The 18,654-nt window shown below is 40.7% G+C and overlaps 1 protein-coding gene across 2 annotated transcripts in view; it reads left to right on the top strand.

The window, feature by feature from the left end:
• Nucleotides 1-3,393: 3,393 nt before the first annotated feature.
• LOC126461210 (uncharacterized) overlaps nt 3,394-18,654 on the top strand; it is a 168,190-nt gene continuing 152,929 nt past the window's right edge. The window contains exon 1 of one of the 2 annotated variants that reach the window (XM_050095978.1): nt 3,394-3,554. Coding sequence is in view for 1 of the 2 variants with exons in the window: in XM_050095979.1 (XP_049951936.1) it covers nt 3,814-3,831 (18 nt within the window). In the remaining variant the exon portion in view is untranslated. Of the gene's footprint in view, nt 3,555-3,789; nt 3,832-18,654 lie in introns of those variants that run through there. The other variant, XM_050095979.1, reaches the window with a different exon arrangement.

Raw genomic sequence — 18,654 nt, 5'->3', positions numbered from 1 at the left:
AATTGGTAAATTACACATCCTAGCGGTAAACACTTTACAAACTACTTTTTTCCCACATTTTATGCATTTAAATCTATTTTGGACAAATTCCCAGGCAACTTACATTTACAAATGCCCTGCCTACTGGGCATTTACCTTGTCAACATTACTATGTACAGCTGAACTTTCTATAGGACTATAGAGGTCCAGACCAGATTTTGGTACAAGACTTTCTTATTTATGTCTTTAAGCAGCCATTTTCCATACAACATTTCTGCAATGCAGACAATCAGAAGTTTGCTAAAATTGACGATCTCTAGATGCAGGAGCTGTTGGATAATATTTTTTATCAGTCTGAATAATTTACATCTCTTCAAAATATTCTGAAATCATTTTCAGTTTTCTACATACAAATGAAAAAATCTTGCTGTTTTCCCTTAAATAATTGCATACCTTGCATCCTTCCTGCCCTCACTCCCTCCAAATCTTCTGATTCTAGATTTTGACAGCTGTATCTAATCCTTAGAATGTCTTGCCACTATCTGCAGGCAGTTTTTTTATCTTTGTTAGGCTTTAGGAAACATTTCAAACTATTGCAATGAATACTACACCTCTCATTTGTAAAATTTGCAATAAATTACAGCTGCTCTTTAGCATTCTGCATATCAAGATACGGCTGGAACTAGGATGTTATCAAACTCCATATAAGACCCATTTACTCGTGTAACTGACTAAGTTTAGTTGCCTGTTTCTAGTTCTCAGTAGTGTCTACCCCTTGAAACCACTAAACATCTATCAATGTTGAAAAATGGTAATTTCTTAATAAATAATCAGAATCTAATATGGATAAATAAGGAATGGATAGATAAGGAATGTACTCAACAAATGGCAGCAAGCAGACACACATGTACCCAGAATATGCAATGTGTAAACTTTTGGAGTCAGTAAAGGGAAAGATGGACTAAAGAAAATGACTGGCAAGGTTTAGGAAATTGGTAGGGTTACAAAAAAGTTGCCTAGGGGCAGACTTACTGAACAGGTTGAGAAGGAAAGACTGAACCAGTCTCCCATTTTCATCCCATACAGTAAGTCTCCTCTGACCTGGTGTTCTAGGTGACTTTTCCACAACTTTCCTGATTTCCTAAAGCTTACAAGTCTTTTTCCTTCAGCCTTCTTCCTGTGTCTTCAACCCTTCCGCCTCAGTAAGGAGCCACTGGATCCAAAAGCTTGCACATTTCCATTTATTTTTAAATGTGTATTCTTTTGCAACCATATGGTGAGCAGATATTTTACCTATCCGTATTATATTTTCATACACTGATTATTTTTGTTAATATATAATCAGTAACATACATGTGAGATAAGTGATGCTAAAACTGTGAAACCTATTTTGGAAACTGTTGCCAAGCTATTTCTTCTTACTGAATTGCATTGTCTGTATTGACAACAACGAAATTATACAGAATTATCCAGTGCTATACCAAAATATTTGAATCTGCATGACTAAACTTCAAACCTAATCCACTGTGGCAAATTGCAACATTAATTATCAGTAAGCTACTTGAAGGAACTGTGCCACTTAAATTCTCAAATTTATAGACATTTATCGACTGCGGTCAAATTCCTGAACTATGGGTCTACAAATATAGACGGTTATTCAGCTATAACGATACCACAATAATTAGTGGCAGCAGCAGTGGAAAGTACTCCCACTATGCACTTTATATGTTCATACATCAGTATTAGTAAATAATTCTGTCAATATACACACTCAATTTTAATACATTTGGCTTATTAAAATTGTTATTTCTTCGTTAATTATGATGTAAAAAAAGCTATGTATGTCCAAAAGACTTTTCCGATGTGTGAGGGCCCGAAGGCCCTAATAAGATCTACTTAGACCAATAAAGTACATAATTATTATCGGACGTAGATTAACTCTGTTCGAAGTGAGAGAGCTATTGAATGACACCCTTGGCTGAGACCCAAACTATGAAAAACGTGCATAATACGCTGATCGCGAGTAATTGATAACTACAGTTTCTCACATTCGTCGTATACACGAGGCACCCTTTATATAAACGTGCTGGACGTCTCGGTGCGTCATTGACGGTACTAACATAAAACCCCAGTCTCAGTTCGCATCAGTTTGTCGTGTGTATTTCCTTGTTGTTTCTTTGACAAAGTTTTAATAAGGAGAATTTGTTAGCTATATTTATCGACCCAATTATCACTGTCATTGCTTTCACGGTGAATGAAAATTTGTTCGCTGACGGGTTACTAAAATTACAAAGTATTATATTTTATTACCTTCCTAGAAATCAAAGCCTAGGCTCAATCATCATCGTCATCGTCGTCCGAAGGGACAAACAGATCGTTTTCTTCTAAGAAATTTGCAATCTTCTTGCTTATCGTCGCTCCAATCAGTAATCCTGGTACAACGGCAAACAGTAATCCAAACAATCCAAATGGCGTTCTATGTGGTTCAGGCAGTACAGCGCCAGTCGCTGTTGTTGTAGCCTTCCTGGTAACAACAGGAAAATGTTCCGTTTTTACGATCCGAGAATATCCGAGAAGTGTCATAACCCTGCCAGTCGCCATGTTTCACAACACTAGCAGACAATTCTATCCGCTGCGGGTACCAAAGTTAGCAATAGGCAGGAAATGCCGAATATGTACACAGATGTTATAAGAAAACAGAGGATTCCAGACCCTTTTTTTATTTGTGCATTAAGTCAAATTAAACCAATTCATACATTAATTTTAAGGGAGGCTATATTTAAAACTGTGAAATTATTTACTGGCGCTGGGAGTACTGTTTGCAAAAGGATACTCAGCCGTTAAATTTGAAATTATTTTTAAAATATTTTTTTCTTTGTAAGTACAGTAGACACCTCAGGAAAGATGAGATACCATTGTCCGTTTACTCAAGTATAGAAAAATTACTAGTCAGTTGTAACAGGCTGCAGTGAATAAAAATCAAACCAAAAACATAGAGTCTCAGTTGCAAAAAGCCAGATAAAAATAAACAGAACACGAAAGAGTGAACAATAAAATAATTTATATTGCATGATAAGCGATCAACTCGATTAGGAAAGTAGGTCCTATTATTTGTGCTCGGAAAAGACAACTGACAGCGGAAAACATTAAGCGGCTCCTAGACAGTCAACAATGTTGCACAATAACGTTGATGTGCGCCCATAGAATGCTCAAAAATAATGTGTTATATTGTCAATAAGATTGTGGTTTGGAATTCTGTGCCGTAAAGACGCTGGTGTTGAGATATTTGCTCTAGTTTGTTGCAAGCAGGAAAAACATGTCGATGAAAATGTGGAATGGGGTACCTGAGGTGTGATAGCAGAATAGTGACACACTGTTTCTTGCTAAGCACAATTCACGAAACTCGCCCAATCGTTTCAAGCGTACAGAGCACACACAACATACATTATTCTACTGACAAAACCGTATACAGTATGATTGACGTCAGTGAAGCCATCAGTTTAGAATAGCAATATGGTGGCTGGCGCACAGTGTAAACAATTCTTTATTTACTGATAAAACACTATTAAGAAAAGGTAGTAAACTAATACTACTACTTTACCTTCAGAATTTTGGCATAATAGTCAATAATTGCATAGGAGGCGGTGGGCTGAGGCATGTCTGTTGTGTCAGAGCCACTAAAGTCCATGCCAGTTTAAGCTGGTTCACAAACACTGTTATTTGTTTTCCAGGAATTTTGATTTCAAAAGTGTTTGTGTTGCATTTCAACACTCGGTATGGCCCTGTAAACGACGATTGTAGGGTGGGTTTTGCTGTGTCTGTACATGTCATCACATGAGAACATGTGGCCAGGTTCGTATGAATAACAATTGGTTGTGTCATCTGATTTTTTTGGGGGAGGCACACGTATGTTTTGTATATGTGTGCACACGTGAGTAAGTCCTGGTCTTTTTGGACTATTTCATGCACTATGTCAAATTTTTGGGGGTATACATTGATGATAAATTATCTTGGGGTCAACATGTACAATATATTAGTGGTAAATTGTCAAGAGTTATTTACCTGTTAAGGCGACTTATGGATTGTGTTCCTGAAAAATATGTCCTATTTTTCATTCTTTCAAAGTATAATAACATATGGAATTATTTTGTGGGGGAACTCTAGCTGTGTACATGACATATTAATACTGCAAAAAAAAAAAAAGCTATTAGGATAATTACTGGTTCTGCATATAAGGCACACTGTAAACCATTGTTCTGTGAACAGAAAATCATGACTGTTATAAACTTGTACATATACTATGTTCTAATTTATACGAAGAAGAAATTACCAGAAACAAAAACCAGAGAAAATGTACACAACCACAATACAAGAAGGAATAGGTGCCTCTATATTCCTTACCACAGATTGTCAAAGTCACTCAACAGCTACGAAATCATGGGGTACAAATTATTTAATAATCTTCCTCAATCTGTTCAAGAATTACCTGAACAATTATTCAAACAAACAATTCATGACTGGCTAGTCCTCCACCCATTCTATGACATAAGAGAATTTATCAACTGTAATATAATACTATAATGTTAACAAGAAACCTGTTGTTTCTTTTAAACTATTAATTGTATTTTAGTATGTATATGACGTTGTCTATTGCTGTAATGGCCGAATGACAATATTATTATTATTATTATTATTATTATTATTATTATGTAGGGCAAGGTACTCGCCATATAGGATTTAGGAGAGCGACTCTTCAAGGTCATCTTTTGTGCCATGCGAATTCCCAGGAGAACCCATGGATGGGCCTCCACCCACAGTTCTGAGTTGAACATGAGAGCAGGTTGCCACCATTCCACAAGCCCGTGGGATTGGCGGTGGTAGACGGTTGTGTGGTACTGGTGGCATCCGCATAGGTGGAATAAGTCACTGAACAGTTGGGATTCGAGCTGCATACTCTGGGCTGACATTAAAGAGACTGGGAAGCTGAATCTGGCACTCCAACTGCTGACAAAAGTTTTTGCTACTATCTGTGCTGATATATTGGAAATGGGAATGGCCACCACCCATCGTGTCACATGATCTATCATTGACAGAGTCTAATGGTAACCATGAAATTTGGGGAGTGGCCCTACAGTGTCAATGTGGATGTGCCCCTTTGGAATTGGGAATTTACCAAAATGGGCTGTGCGTGGCAACTAGTTTTTACCTGCTGGCACGGAATGCAAGTCCTGGCTGACATGGCACAATCTTTTTAAATGTTAGACCAGACAAACAGTACTGTGATGCTTATGGTAGTACATACACCCATATGTGCAAGGTTGTGGAGAAGATCAAAAATTATCATGTGATATGGCTCTAGGACTACTGGATGGACCCGTCCATTTGAAACGTCACATCAGACTGGTTTGGTCACATCGAGTAGCATGCGTTGTTACGATTGGAGTCGAGTGTCTGGTATGTTAAACAAGCTGAGGAAATCACTTGTATGTCTGTGATCCTATCGAAATCCAGCTGCGATACAGGAAAGACAGTACACCACAATACTGTCAGCGCCGTTGATCTATCGTACTTTGGTAGTGAACTGTGCTACGAAATCTAGGTGGCAGAATCTCCTGGGTGCAAAATTGACATACATGTTACGGAATGCATCTGCCATAATGCCATCTTGAAAGTGACGAACAACTTCATATGCAGCTAGTAGTTCATGATCAAATGTGGACTATTTTTTCCGGGTGTTGGTAAGTCTGCACAAGAAAAACCTGGGTGGCTGTGTGTTTCCAAGTCTTCTTGCTATGAAGCAGCCTCAATCATGTGATTTCTATCATTGGATGCAATAATTAGATGTGCATTGAGTGATGGGTGGGCAAGGATTGTGGCCTGTAACAGATGTTCTTTTATTTTGTCAAAGAATGTCTGCATTTTTGGTGTCCAATTGAGGCATCATTTACCAGATGTATTCTTGCCGTGCAATGCTTGTGTGAGTGGTAGTTAAATCTCAGGAGCCTGTGGCAACTGGTTCCTGTAGAAATTTATAACCCCCCAAAAACCTATGCAGTTCTTGGTAGTTGTTGGGAGGTGAGAGGAGGCATATGTGGTCAGATTTCTCAGAAATAGGATGCACTCGAGATGCGTCAACATGGTGTGCAACCTCCCCACAATAATATAAAATAAATATTATGAATAATTATTCTAATTTAGTGTAACCTCAAAACAAAATTCTTTCACAGTGTAACCTCCCCACAAAATTCTTTCTCACATTAACCTCCACACAAAATTCTTTCTGATTTAATCTAAGCTCAAAATTCATTCACATTTAGCGTAACCTCACAACAGAAAAATTCCTAAACCTCTCAATTAAATTGTCGCTCACTTATGACTTTTCAATAACTCACTGTGAATTTAACCTGGTAAATTTTGGACGACAGCAGTGCTGCGTCATGGCCCTGAAAGATCATTCTGAATAAAAAAAAGAAAAATTCTTACTTCAATGAAGTCACCGGATATATCTGCTCTTACAATAAATTTTTCCGGCACAGCTCTGTGCAATGCTGGCCGACCTATCTGTCATTTATGAAAGAAAGCAACTGATTTTTCTATTGCAATAATCGGGATGATCATGGATGGGAGAAATTAGTAAATTCTTTAAATTGAAATGAATGGTTGTTAAAAGTTACTTTTTATGAAGAAGATTATTATTACGAGAGTTTTAAAACATTTACATGCAACTTGAGATAACATTACTACATATGCGCGAGGCTGCTTTTTACCTTGTACAATAATACTCAGGCTCCGGCATCGCTGCACTGCGACCGGGCCATCCAACATGACACACCAGACCAGACCAAAGCAGACTCCAGACCAGCGCAGACTAGCAACAACTTACTGCTACAGCTACACAGTTCCTACTGCAGTCAACACTGCTCTCTGGTCAGAAACCTTGCATATCGCAGGCAGCGCATGAGCAATACATCGAAATTACATCTGCTCGGACCTCTTGCAGGTGTTTGACAAATTTCACATGAGGTTGCCAAGTTTGGCACTTGTCATTATTTATCATGACCCTGTGAAAGGCCAGTTTATCAAGAATGATACGCAGGTGGTTGTTGTCTTGCTCGTTTTGCAAAACGATTTTGAAATCATCTAGACAGGTGTAACAAAAAGGCCAAACGAACAGTATGCTATCAATAAATCTTTAGCACATCTGTGCCACGTTTTTTAATTCATACAGCATATAGAGGAACTTAGAGCAACTGAATAGTGTCATTATTGCAGTTTCTGATACGTCTTCGGCCGCCATCAGAATTTTCAGATATGTAACATTGCAATCAATGACGCAGAAAATTTTTGCCCTGCCAAGATGTGGTTAAAACGATGCATGTTTGGAATAGGGTAGCTGTTAATGATTATACAGGCCTTGAGCTAAATGTAGTCACCGCACAGAGTCCAAGTACCATTCTTTCTAGGAACAAGTTTAATTTAGGAGGCCCAAGCACTGTGTCTGATGGCTCGCAAAAGTTCATCCACCACAGCTTTAGCTGCTTTAAGTTGGTAGGGAGGTAACCGACAGGGATAGCAATGGCATGGGGGCCTGGTGTGGTTGTAATGTGGTGGACTGTACTGCCCCATGTGGCACACATTGTATGTGATCTAGTGGGGGAGTGTGGAGCAAGTCCAGGAGGCAGGGCATGAAGAGATTTGCCATCGTTGTTAATGTCCCACAGCACTGTGTCAAGAACACACTTGAGTGGGGGGACACTTCACTGAACTGAGAAGTGTCCATAGTAACGATGCCATGGTAGTCATTGGTGTCGGGATGACAAGTATCATTGATATGCTGTTGAGCTGCATGTAATGATGTGGTGGCGTCCGCAATTTGTCTCCACAGATGTTTGTTGTTGATCAGTATCTGGCTGCCTTTAAGTGCTTCGCTTTGTAGCTTAAGGTTGATTGGTGTGTTGAGAGACAGCAGTGTGACTGAGGGCATTATTGTGCCAGTGGATAGTGTATTGCTGACTACACCTCGGATCGGCTGCTGGCTCTTCTGTCATAATAGGAGGACATGATTTAAATCTGGAAGTAATTTGTAGTGCCAGATGAAAGTGTGTCCCAGGACTGGTTCAACTGTCTCTTCCACTGGGTGTGTCCAAGGCATTTGCATATCTGTTCTGAGGTCGAGTGTGGTGTGTGCAGTTCCAACAACTGTGATTACAATGTCATTTGCCATGCACAGTTGCAGCAGCAACAGCGACACTGCAGCACGTGCGAAAGCAGGTGATAGAATGCTCACATTACCCCAGAATCAACGAGAAAATATGTGTGCAAGCACCTGACATGGATGAATAGTCGGGAACTGTCTGCCCATTGAAACACTGTATTGGTGCTGTTTTTTTGTGGTGTGCAGAGGTGTCTTGTTAATGAAAAGCAGCCTGGTATGGCTACATCAGGTCACCAATCTCCATTCTAGTTTGGGCAGTGGCAAGGTTAGCTACAGCACTGTGCATCTTGCCCAAATCTGGTGTAGTATTGCTGTGTGTTGGTCAGTGTGGCATTTGTTCATACACAGAGCTGGGGCAGTGGCCAGCTGGTGGGGTAACAACCTCAACTGTCATGGTGGGAGACTGTTGTATGTTGGAGCGATGAAAGGCGCTTGGGGTGGTAGTGGCAGGGGGTGCAGTCCAATTTGGGTCAGTGTGGCAGTTGTCGGGCAGTCCATGGCTGCATGCAATGTCAGGTCAACTTGGCTGGGATCATGCAAATCAGTTTCGGTGCAGGTGTACTGGATGTCGACTACAGTGTAGCACTGTTGATTGTTGATTAGAATCCAGTGTTTTGATAGTGCCTGCATTCAGCAAGCGAGTTTAAGCTCCAGAGGTGCCTTCTCATGTGTTAGCATCGCTGTTGGATGTTCTCTGGCAGTTTTAGTAGTCAAAATGACCACAGCATGCAGCCAGGCAGTAGTGTTGGTCATTTAGAACTCACAGGGAGTGAAGAGCAAAGACGGCATGCTGTTGCCCAAAGTTGATAATGAGATGTGGCTGCTATTCTTCTGGCAGTTTTAGGAGCCAGAGTGACCACAGCATGCAGTCAGGCAGTAGTGTTGGTCATTTAGAACTCACAGGCGGTGCCAGAGCAAAGATGGCATGCTGTTGCCCAAAGTTGATGACGAGATATGCCTGCTATTCAGGCGTGCACGTTAATCATTATAGCAGTATTGTCTTGGCAGTTTCATATTTGTGAGAAGCCAGAATGTCCAAAAGCAAGTCACTAATAAGGTCCGCACTGTCTCCGAGGTGGTTAAGAAGAGTGGTAAACTGCTTGTTGTCCCCAATGATGCCACCGGCAAACCACTTCATGTGAGAATGCTTGTGGAACAACAGTAGTTTTGGATGGTGGTGGTCAATATAATGGCCTTCAGTGGCCTGACTGTAAGGCACCGTCGCGAGGTGTGTGTGATACACAGTGCAGGAGCGTCAGTGCACGAGATGGGCAGGAGATCGACATAGGGAGACGTATGATGAGGCAATCCCTGTCAAGGTGTAGGTTGTGTCTCTGCCATGCAGCTATGTGCATAGGACTCGGGTGGTTGTTTGAAGAATGGCTGTGTATGTGAGTGTACTTCCTTGGCCAAAGCAGTAGCTATGACATTCCCAATGTCAGATGTATGAGATGGCGGAAAATATATGTGTGAGTGTGCATGAGTTCGTGACACTGTAAATAAGGAATGCATGCTCCATTTATTATCCAGCACCACAGGCAGTGTCTCATGGAGTTTGTGTGAATGTGTAGTCATTCGTGATGCAGCGGACAGGGATGTGACATCACTTGAACCGGGAGGCAGTGCTATCTGACCTTGTTGAGGTGTGGTTGTGAAAAACATGTTCTCGGAGTCCATAGTTGGTTTTGGTGCTGAGTGAGGGTGATGCACATGCAAAGCATGGTGCTGGACCAGAAGCAAGTTGGTTGTGATGTCCGGTACAGCTGGGATACGAGTGATGTCATAGTCTGTCTCATGGAACTCGTGTTTAGTCACAATGGTCAGAACTGGATTTGGAAAATTGGAATGAACAGGTACTGAAATATGATGTACCTCTTCATCCTGCAGTCTGTTGGCAGATGGGTGGCAAAACAGAGCAACAGAATCGTATGGTATGGACCATTGTTGTTCAACCATAACAGCACTGTGGGAGGCATCCAAATGGTTCAAATCGTTCTGTGAGTTTCACAACGCTCATAATCATTAGTACTGGAAAGTTCTAAGGCACGTAGGTTAAGGCACTTAGATTAACATTTGTTATGAAGGTGAGTGGCCATTGTTTTGTTGTGAGTCTCTGTAGAACTTTTGTCTGAAGTACCAGGCATAGATTCACCCGGTACCAAATCTGGAATGTTTATAGTGAAGTAACTCAGTAAATTCGGCACTTGTCATGGAGCAGTTTCCTGCATGGCATTGGTGTCAGTGCAAGGTTGGTCCAAAGACATGGTGAACCATGAAGGCATTGTCACAATGTTGTTTGGCACTGTAGTATCATCCAAGTCTTGGTGGATATTTAGCAATTTTGCACACGGAATGTTAGTGAAATTCACTAGCACTTTCAGAGAAATGTTTGTCGACATTGCTGAAGAAACTGTGAGGTTTTACTGTTTGCAATGGCAGCATTCTTGATGGCATAACCGGCGTGGCAGATCTCCGACTTGACAGAAAAACCACGGTGCAATGCAGAAATTTGGGGGTCACCTCTGTGGGGAGGGGTACAAGAGGTGTGATAGCAGAGTAGTGACACAACATAGAAATACGATTTCCACACTATTTATTGCTAAGCATCATATACATAACTTATGTAATCATTACAAGTGTACAGAGCACACTAGCTCTCCTTGTCTCTCGGGGCTGTGATCTTCCTTTTCTCCTGTCAGAGATCTTCCGCCGCCACAAACAATTGGGTCAAGGAGCATGAAAGATTACTCACAAGAACTTGTTGAGACAATTGTGGCTGAACGAAAAAAAGATTTGTGTGTTGATGGTACAGGAATGAGAAACTGACCAATGAAGTACACTGCTTATTCCTTGCAAGTATAGCAGATCTTGGAGTAAGACTTTTATAACTGTTACTTCTGACTGTGTTCGAGAAAAATAAATATAAATATATAAATATAAGTGGGTTTCATTTCTGGCCTACATAACTGGTAATTCCGAAAACAAGAACAATTTAAGTCACAATAACTTCTTTTGCATAACATATGTTAAACATGGAAGGCACAAATGGCTGTTTACAAACCATTGATGATAAGACCTGGCAGCTGTGTAAAGAGGTTGAAGTTTTAGAATTTCAACCCTGAGAGATGACGACAAGATGGGCAAGATAAGATCACAAGCTCCAGCAATCACAGCCACACCATAAATGTACAGCTGCGCCAAAGACTTTTCAAGTGCTGGTTCATTGGTCTCGGCCATGCTACATCTACAATTTTGAGCACCACTGTTTACACCCACACAACAGGACATACGATTTGTGATCTTGGAGAACATTTTTGCACAAAAGATCACAGAACACAGTGAACAATTGATGCTGTCAGTTGGCGATTTGGATCAGACGGCAGTGATGATAGTATCCAATGTAATTCTGCACCTGCCTCACCAACAAGCACACCTTCCACTCAAGACTTTGCCAGTCGTATGCTGCACTGAGTTATCTAAGCAGAGGCTTTCACAAGTGTTCCACCAGGAGAATGGAGGGACAGAAACCCGTTGGAATTTTGGATGCAGTGGCTTGCGATAGTGGACATTAGCAAAATATCTGATGAGTTGCTCTTACATATCTGATGACAACAGGTTCTTCTTCAAGTACAGTTGATGTTAATAGCATGTGAGAAACAATCACTGAATAAGTTACTACATGCAGCTGATAGAGCATATGTCATACTAGAGTTCACTACCATTGCATCTACATCAGCAACAACCACCCGCACCACAGCAGAAGGTGACAAACATGCACCATAGTTCTTGGAGGAGACGATCTGAATTGTACCAAGGCATCTTATCAAGAATCACCGTACACTGATGAGGAACTCTTAGAGTTACAGACTCTTACAGTTCCTGGCAGTGAACACCTCCAGCATCAGCATGTATGGGCTCAAAGAGCTGATGCCAGACAGTGGTTTATCTACTCAATATAAGTGGAGTTCTGTGGTGGCTGACATCTAACCTACATTAGGTGCTGATATCCTGTCACACTTTGCATTGACTGTAGAGTTGGTAAATGCCTGCCTTATAAACAAGACACTAAGCTTCAGAGTAAAGGGAATTCAAAGAGTTTATGTGGACAATCTACATCTACATGCTAAGAGTAATCAATAACGCAAGTAAACAGCCTACACCACAAGGGCTTGTGCAGCCAGGCAATATTAAGCATAATTCCATACATTATATAAGCATGACCTGTTTCACTACATGTTTGCAGAATAGCTTCAGAGTTGTTGGCTGAGAATAAGGTGATGTTCAAAGAGGCGCTCCACACTGGTGGTATACAAAGATCAGACAGCCCATGGGCATTCTCTTTACACCTGGCATGCAAGAAGGATGGCGCACAGTGATTACCATAGAGTAAGCACAATAATGGCCCCAAAGTATGCAATACCTAATATTAACTATGCTCTGGCAGACGCAAAAGACTTCCTAGTGTTGAATTGTCAGAAAGCTTACAACCAGAACCCACAGGTATATAGCGACATGGCAAAGACAGCAGTGATTATGCCTTTTGTCCTGTTTGACTTTTTCTTTATCCCATTTGGTCTTAAAAATGCAGCCCAGACCTATGAGAACTATGGAGTGGTATTTACTGAAGACAACTGCATCATGTGCAAAATCAAGTAACTTTCCTAGGTCATAACGTCTTGGCCAGTGGGTTTTGACCTTTGCATGAAAAGACAGCCACACTGCTTAATCTGCCGGAGCCAGCTGGATATAAGCAACTAAGAGGGGTTTAGGCATCGTAAATTTTTACTGCCGTCATTTGCCGGTAACAGCTGCCATGCAGGCAACATTAACGAACACGGTTGCTGGTAAGAACACCGAGTGCAACCGATTATTGCAATGGACACCAGAAGTTAGCAACACTTTCAGCCAATTACAAGCCTGCATTGAAGAGGCAGTATTACTTGCCCATGTCCATTCACACTATTGAATATTGTGGTAAATACCAGTCAGATAGAGGCTGGAGCAGCAGTACACAAAGATGTTAACAGGCATTGGCAGCCTTTGAGGGTTCTTTTTAAAGAAGCTACATCATGTGCAGACAAAATGGAGTGCTACAGTAGGGAGTTGTGAGTGACATATGAGAATGTGAGACATTTTCACCCTTACATTGAAGCCCAGCAAATGACATACCATAAACCTATCATATTGGCCTTCTGCAACATCAGTGATAAACATTCGCTATGGCAGTACCGGCACACGGAGTTGGTCAGCCAGTTCACCACAGACATAGGCATATCACAGGTGCAGAGAACATAGCTGTCGACTATTTGGTGTGAGTATGCAGTTCAGTCAGTGTCTTCAATTATGATGACCTTGCCATAACACAAGTGACAGACTGGCCCACAGGACAGTGAGTGGAGCAAATAGGTGTGCCAAGAAGGAAGGTCAAGACATGATGTGATGGCTGATGACAGAGGCCATGGCCCTACAATATACAGTGATACTACAAAGTGGCATTTGGCAGCATCCTAGTGAACCCGGGGGCAAATGCCACTACCACGCTGCTAAGTGAGCAGCTTGTGTGGCCATTGATCCAAAAAGATGCCAGGATTGTTTTTAAGTCAGCATTGTAAAGTAGAACAACATGCCCCTGCACAGGGTGGAAGTTTTGCAGTATCACCAGCAAAGTTTGGTCACGTACATTTTGACTTAGTGGCTGCACTTCCACCCTTAGAGTGTTACAGATACTTGCTCATGACAGTAGAATGGTGGACAAGGTGGGCAGAGGCCCCACCAGTCACAGACATGGCAGCCAAGACAATAGCAAAGGCATTCGTTGCATATTGGCTAGCATATTTCAGATGCCCATTGCATATTATGACAGACCAGGGCCAACAATTTTAATATAATCTGTTCAGTGAACTGACTAGACTGTGAGAGCTCCAGCACCATTAGAACTGAAAATTGTGGGGAGGTGGCACAAAACACTGAAGGCATCCCTCATGTGTCAATGATAGAGTTGGACAGAGGTGCTATCACTAGTAATTCTAGGTTTACAGGCTGCGTATAAGGCAGGTACGGATGCATGGGTTGTGGAGATGGTTTACGGGAAGCCATTGACAATTCTGTCAAACCATCTGACAACTGCTCCACTACCACCACCACTACTGTTGCAGTTGATTGATGACCACATGGCAAGGATGAGACAGCAACCTGGGTCCTGCCACAGCAAAAATCTGGTCTTTGTGCACAAAGAATTGGTGGAGTTTTTGCACATCATACTATGTGTACACACTGTCCGTGCTCCTCAACATCCTCCTTATACTGGGCCTTACTGAGGTGTGATGCCTATACTACAGACATCTTGCAAAATGGGAAAAGAACCAAGGTGCCCACTGGAAGGTTGAAGCCAGCACAGCTCATACAATCACTGACACTCAACAGCACTCCTTCGATGAGAAAGTCTGAGGTTCAAATGAACTTACACACTGTTGGACTGACGAGTCAACAAAAATACATCAGAGGACTACAGAACAGCTGGTCACACTGTCACACTTGTGCTTGTACCGACACAATAACAGGTTGTCAGTGCAAGAGCCAGATGACAAATTCAAATACCCCTACATCCCAGGTGCTCCACACTTTAATTGGGGGCGGGGGCTATGTGGGGGTATGAGAAAGTGACCAGTGAACTGCCCTGTTTATTCTTTGCAAAAAGTAGTGCTTGGAAGTAATACTTTTATTCTTTGCTAATTTAAAAGAGTTGCTTCTGATTGTTATTGAGAAAAATAAATGTGAAATTATCATAAGTTTCATTTCTGGCCTACAGTTGATACATTAACAGAAATGTCTCTTCCCACACATTAGTATCACAATTCACATGAACGTCAAAAGTTTTTGATGTTCTCAGTATTATTATGTGATCTCTCAATCTATGCCCTACACATTGAATATTACTGCAGATCAAGAAATATTGCACAGTATTATTAATCATCTACGGGGTGCTTTGGTGATCTTGCCAGAATTGTTATTGACTGTGAACAATGTTGAACTTGGTGATATTCATAAATATGTGTGATGGCTCTTAGAAATTATTATATCAGGCAGCTTCAGAAAGTAAGTGACTGTCACCATAATGGGCTGTGTTTTTTTGTTTTTTCTTTGAGGATTGGCAACACTGGACAGTATAAGGGGGAGCCCCTGACCAGGAAGAGCATCCCAGGAACACGATAGTATGTAAACTCATGTTGTATTGTCCAGTTGCATGCAGTAAGAAATCCCGCCAAGTGCAAGCCACGTGTTGAGATCCACTTTTTACTCAAAGAAGTAATAATACCTACTGAAATTTTTTTGTGAATCAAAGTGGTGCATTGTGAAGGTCTTGAGAACAAAGCGAGTGTGTTTAAGTGGTTTAGGGAGTTTAATGGAGGGAGAAAAAATGTTCATGATGAACAGAGGAGTAGAGGACTGGTGAGTTGGTGCAAAAAATCAAGCAAACTGTTAATGAATAGCACCCCTGACAGTGGATGGAGTTTCTGTGATGTTTCCACAACCCTCCAGAACATTCTGATATGAGAGACTCAGAAATGCTGGGATACCAAAAACTATGTGCAAGATGGGTCCCAAAACAGCTGATGGAGAAGCACAACAAAAATCGGGTCAGTAGCACCTGTGAGTTTCTTGAGTGACTTCAATCGGAAGGTGTGGATTTCCTGAACGCTGTTATGACTGGACATGAAACACAGGTGGCTCATTACATGCCTGAGAGAAAAAGACAATCATCACAGTGGCATCACACCAATTTCCCATATGTCAAAAAAAATCAAAACCACAATTTTGGGCAAAAAAATCATGACCTCAGTGTTTTAGGATGGAAACAGTATCATTTTGGGTGAATTCCTGCCTTTGGCAGAGACCACCAATGCACAACAATATTGTGAGACACTAAGAAAACCTCAAAAGAAGCATTGAGACCAAAAGGAGGGAAATGCTGATGAGAGGAGTGTTCCTACTGCATGACAACGCCTTTCCTCACACAGCCCTGCCCATCAAATCACACTTGGACTCATTTTGGTGGTATGGTTTGAACCACCTCCCATATTCCGGTAACTTGGCACCTTTGGGTCATAATCTTCTCACTTCCCTGAAGGTACATTTCAGTGGAATTAAATTTTCAGCCAACGAGCAGTTGCAGGTTCCGTGAAGTGGGGGAAGGAGTTGACAGGACAGTTCTTCAAGAAGGGCATAAAGGAGTTTCTGGCATGGCTCATTGTATGCAATGAATGGGATGGTGATTATGTTGAACAGTAGTCAACAAGTGTATCAGCAATAACCTGTATTTTTTTTTTTTTCAAATACACTTTTTCTAAAAAAATATGAAAATTGAATGCACTTACTTTCTGGAATATGCCTTGTACTTAAAAATATTCATAAAAGTGGACCACTAAGCCATGTGAGAAGACTATTGAGAAATCAAAACTGTTTAGTGTAGAAATTCAATAGTCTAAAGGTAGAACGAGACAGCAAATGATCGACTCCTTGAAATGAACATGTAACAACAAAATGCTAATTTTGAGACAAACCTCAGATACTGAGACAATATGACTATTGAAAAAAAAATAGCAAAGTTGTTTGTACCACCAACTAAACTGGCAAATTATGTGAACTAACTAAGCTTATCACTGATTTATCACAATACAGAGTCATGTGCCTCACATGAATGGACTTTTTTGGGAATGACCTGTTATGGTGGGCATATCCCAAGAAACACAACCACATGGATGACCCTGAAAGCAAACTGTAAATGAATTCATGATAGATTTGTGATGGCTAGTTGTTGAAGAAAATTAGATGGACAAATCATCAAATATGATGAGAATGGCATATGATTGTCAATGATGCAGCAATATCTAAAGGTGGCAGACATAAATATGGAAACAGCAAAAAGGCAAAACATCACCATGTCTAATATGGTGTATAAAAACCATTTGAATTCAAAACAGCTTCCAGTTGTCTTTGAATGGATAAGTACACGTGCTGTATGGTTTTCTACAGAATTTTATACTATTCTTCCTGCAAAATAGTGACAATTTGAAGTACTAGTAATGGAGGTGGAAAGTGAACTTGCATCCTCCTCTCCAAGGGCTCAATGATATTGAGATCTGATGATTGTGTGGCCAGGGTAGATGCGACATTTCATCCTCATACTCATAAAACTAATCCTGGGTGATGTGAGCTGTGTGCACAGGGGCCATGTTGCCTTATAACATAGCATTATCATTGGGGTACAACGCCAGTGAATTGACCTGATCGGCCAAAACAGTCACAGTAATGAGACCCTGCAGAGTAACAAAGGGGTCCATGAAATACCATGATGCGGCTGCCAAAATCACTGCCAAACCCCACCATGTTCACTCTTGGGACATAAACTCAGCCAGATGTGAGGAACAAGACTCATCTGATCAAATGACATTCTCCCATTGCTCCACAGTCCATGATTTATGGCTTCAGTACCACATTACCTGTTATGGGCCTTTGCATCACTTGTGAGTGGTTGTGGGAATCCAGCTCACTTTGCAATTCTCTGCTTATGGAGCTCTCTCTTATTGTTTTGGTGCTGACTGGATATATGATTGTGACATTTAGTTCTGCATTGACTTTTGCAACTGCTGTCCTTTTTTATTTTTCATTACAATCCTCTTGTATTACCATGTGTCACAATGAACACACAATTTTGTCTGTTTTGTGACCTAGTAGATGATTTTCAGTATAGTGATTATGATGAAACAACACACTTGTAAGTACAAGAGGAGGTTGACTGAACATGAAAGTTCATGATAGCTCTAGGGAGCAAGAAAAGCAAATGATTTCCAAATTTTTTGTATACTTAGCTCAAAATTGTATCAAAATGTGGGAAAGGTATACAATTGATGCAGTCTGAAATCATTGCTACAGCTGTAATTTAAGTAATGATTTAGACTAATAAAAAAATATATATGTTTAGTAGAGGTACTGATAATGATTATAACCAAAGTATTCAACAATTATTGTATAGAAAGCTTTAATGAATATGGTGTATAAAACATGTAAATAGAATTAGCCAACTTGACATGTTTGTGTTCGTAGTCTGAAATATAAGGAACAGATTTGGAAAGAAATTGAGTACACGATTTAAAGTTTTATTTCTCTGAAGTTGAAATGAATACTATCTAGTCAAGATAAGGGATTAATGTTTAACTTTTATCTCTACAAAGAATTTTTGGCAATAGTATTTTTTATTCTGTTGTGAATGTTATGTTTTCAGGGGGACATCATTTGTCTAAGGAGAGGCAAATGTGTATAGTACCACTTCAGTGAACTGATGTGTTCCACCGTGTTCATAGTCTGATGAATAATGATCGTCAAACATCCAATTAATTTTTATTTCTTGGTATGTTAAGTTTGGGCACGTGTATTGTGTGGAGATTTCTTATACTGTGCAA

This window comes from Schistocerca serialis, chromosome 1 (genome assembly GCF_023864345.2).
Source record: "Schistocerca serialis cubense isolate TAMUIC-IGC-003099 chromosome 1, iqSchSeri2.2, whole genome shotgun sequence".
Classification (NCBI taxonomy): Eukaryota; Metazoa; Arthropoda; class Insecta; order Orthoptera; family Acrididae; genus Schistocerca; species Schistocerca serialis.
Note: the sequence above shows the minus strand (reverse complement) of the source record. Positions and strands in the feature narration are given on the sequence as shown.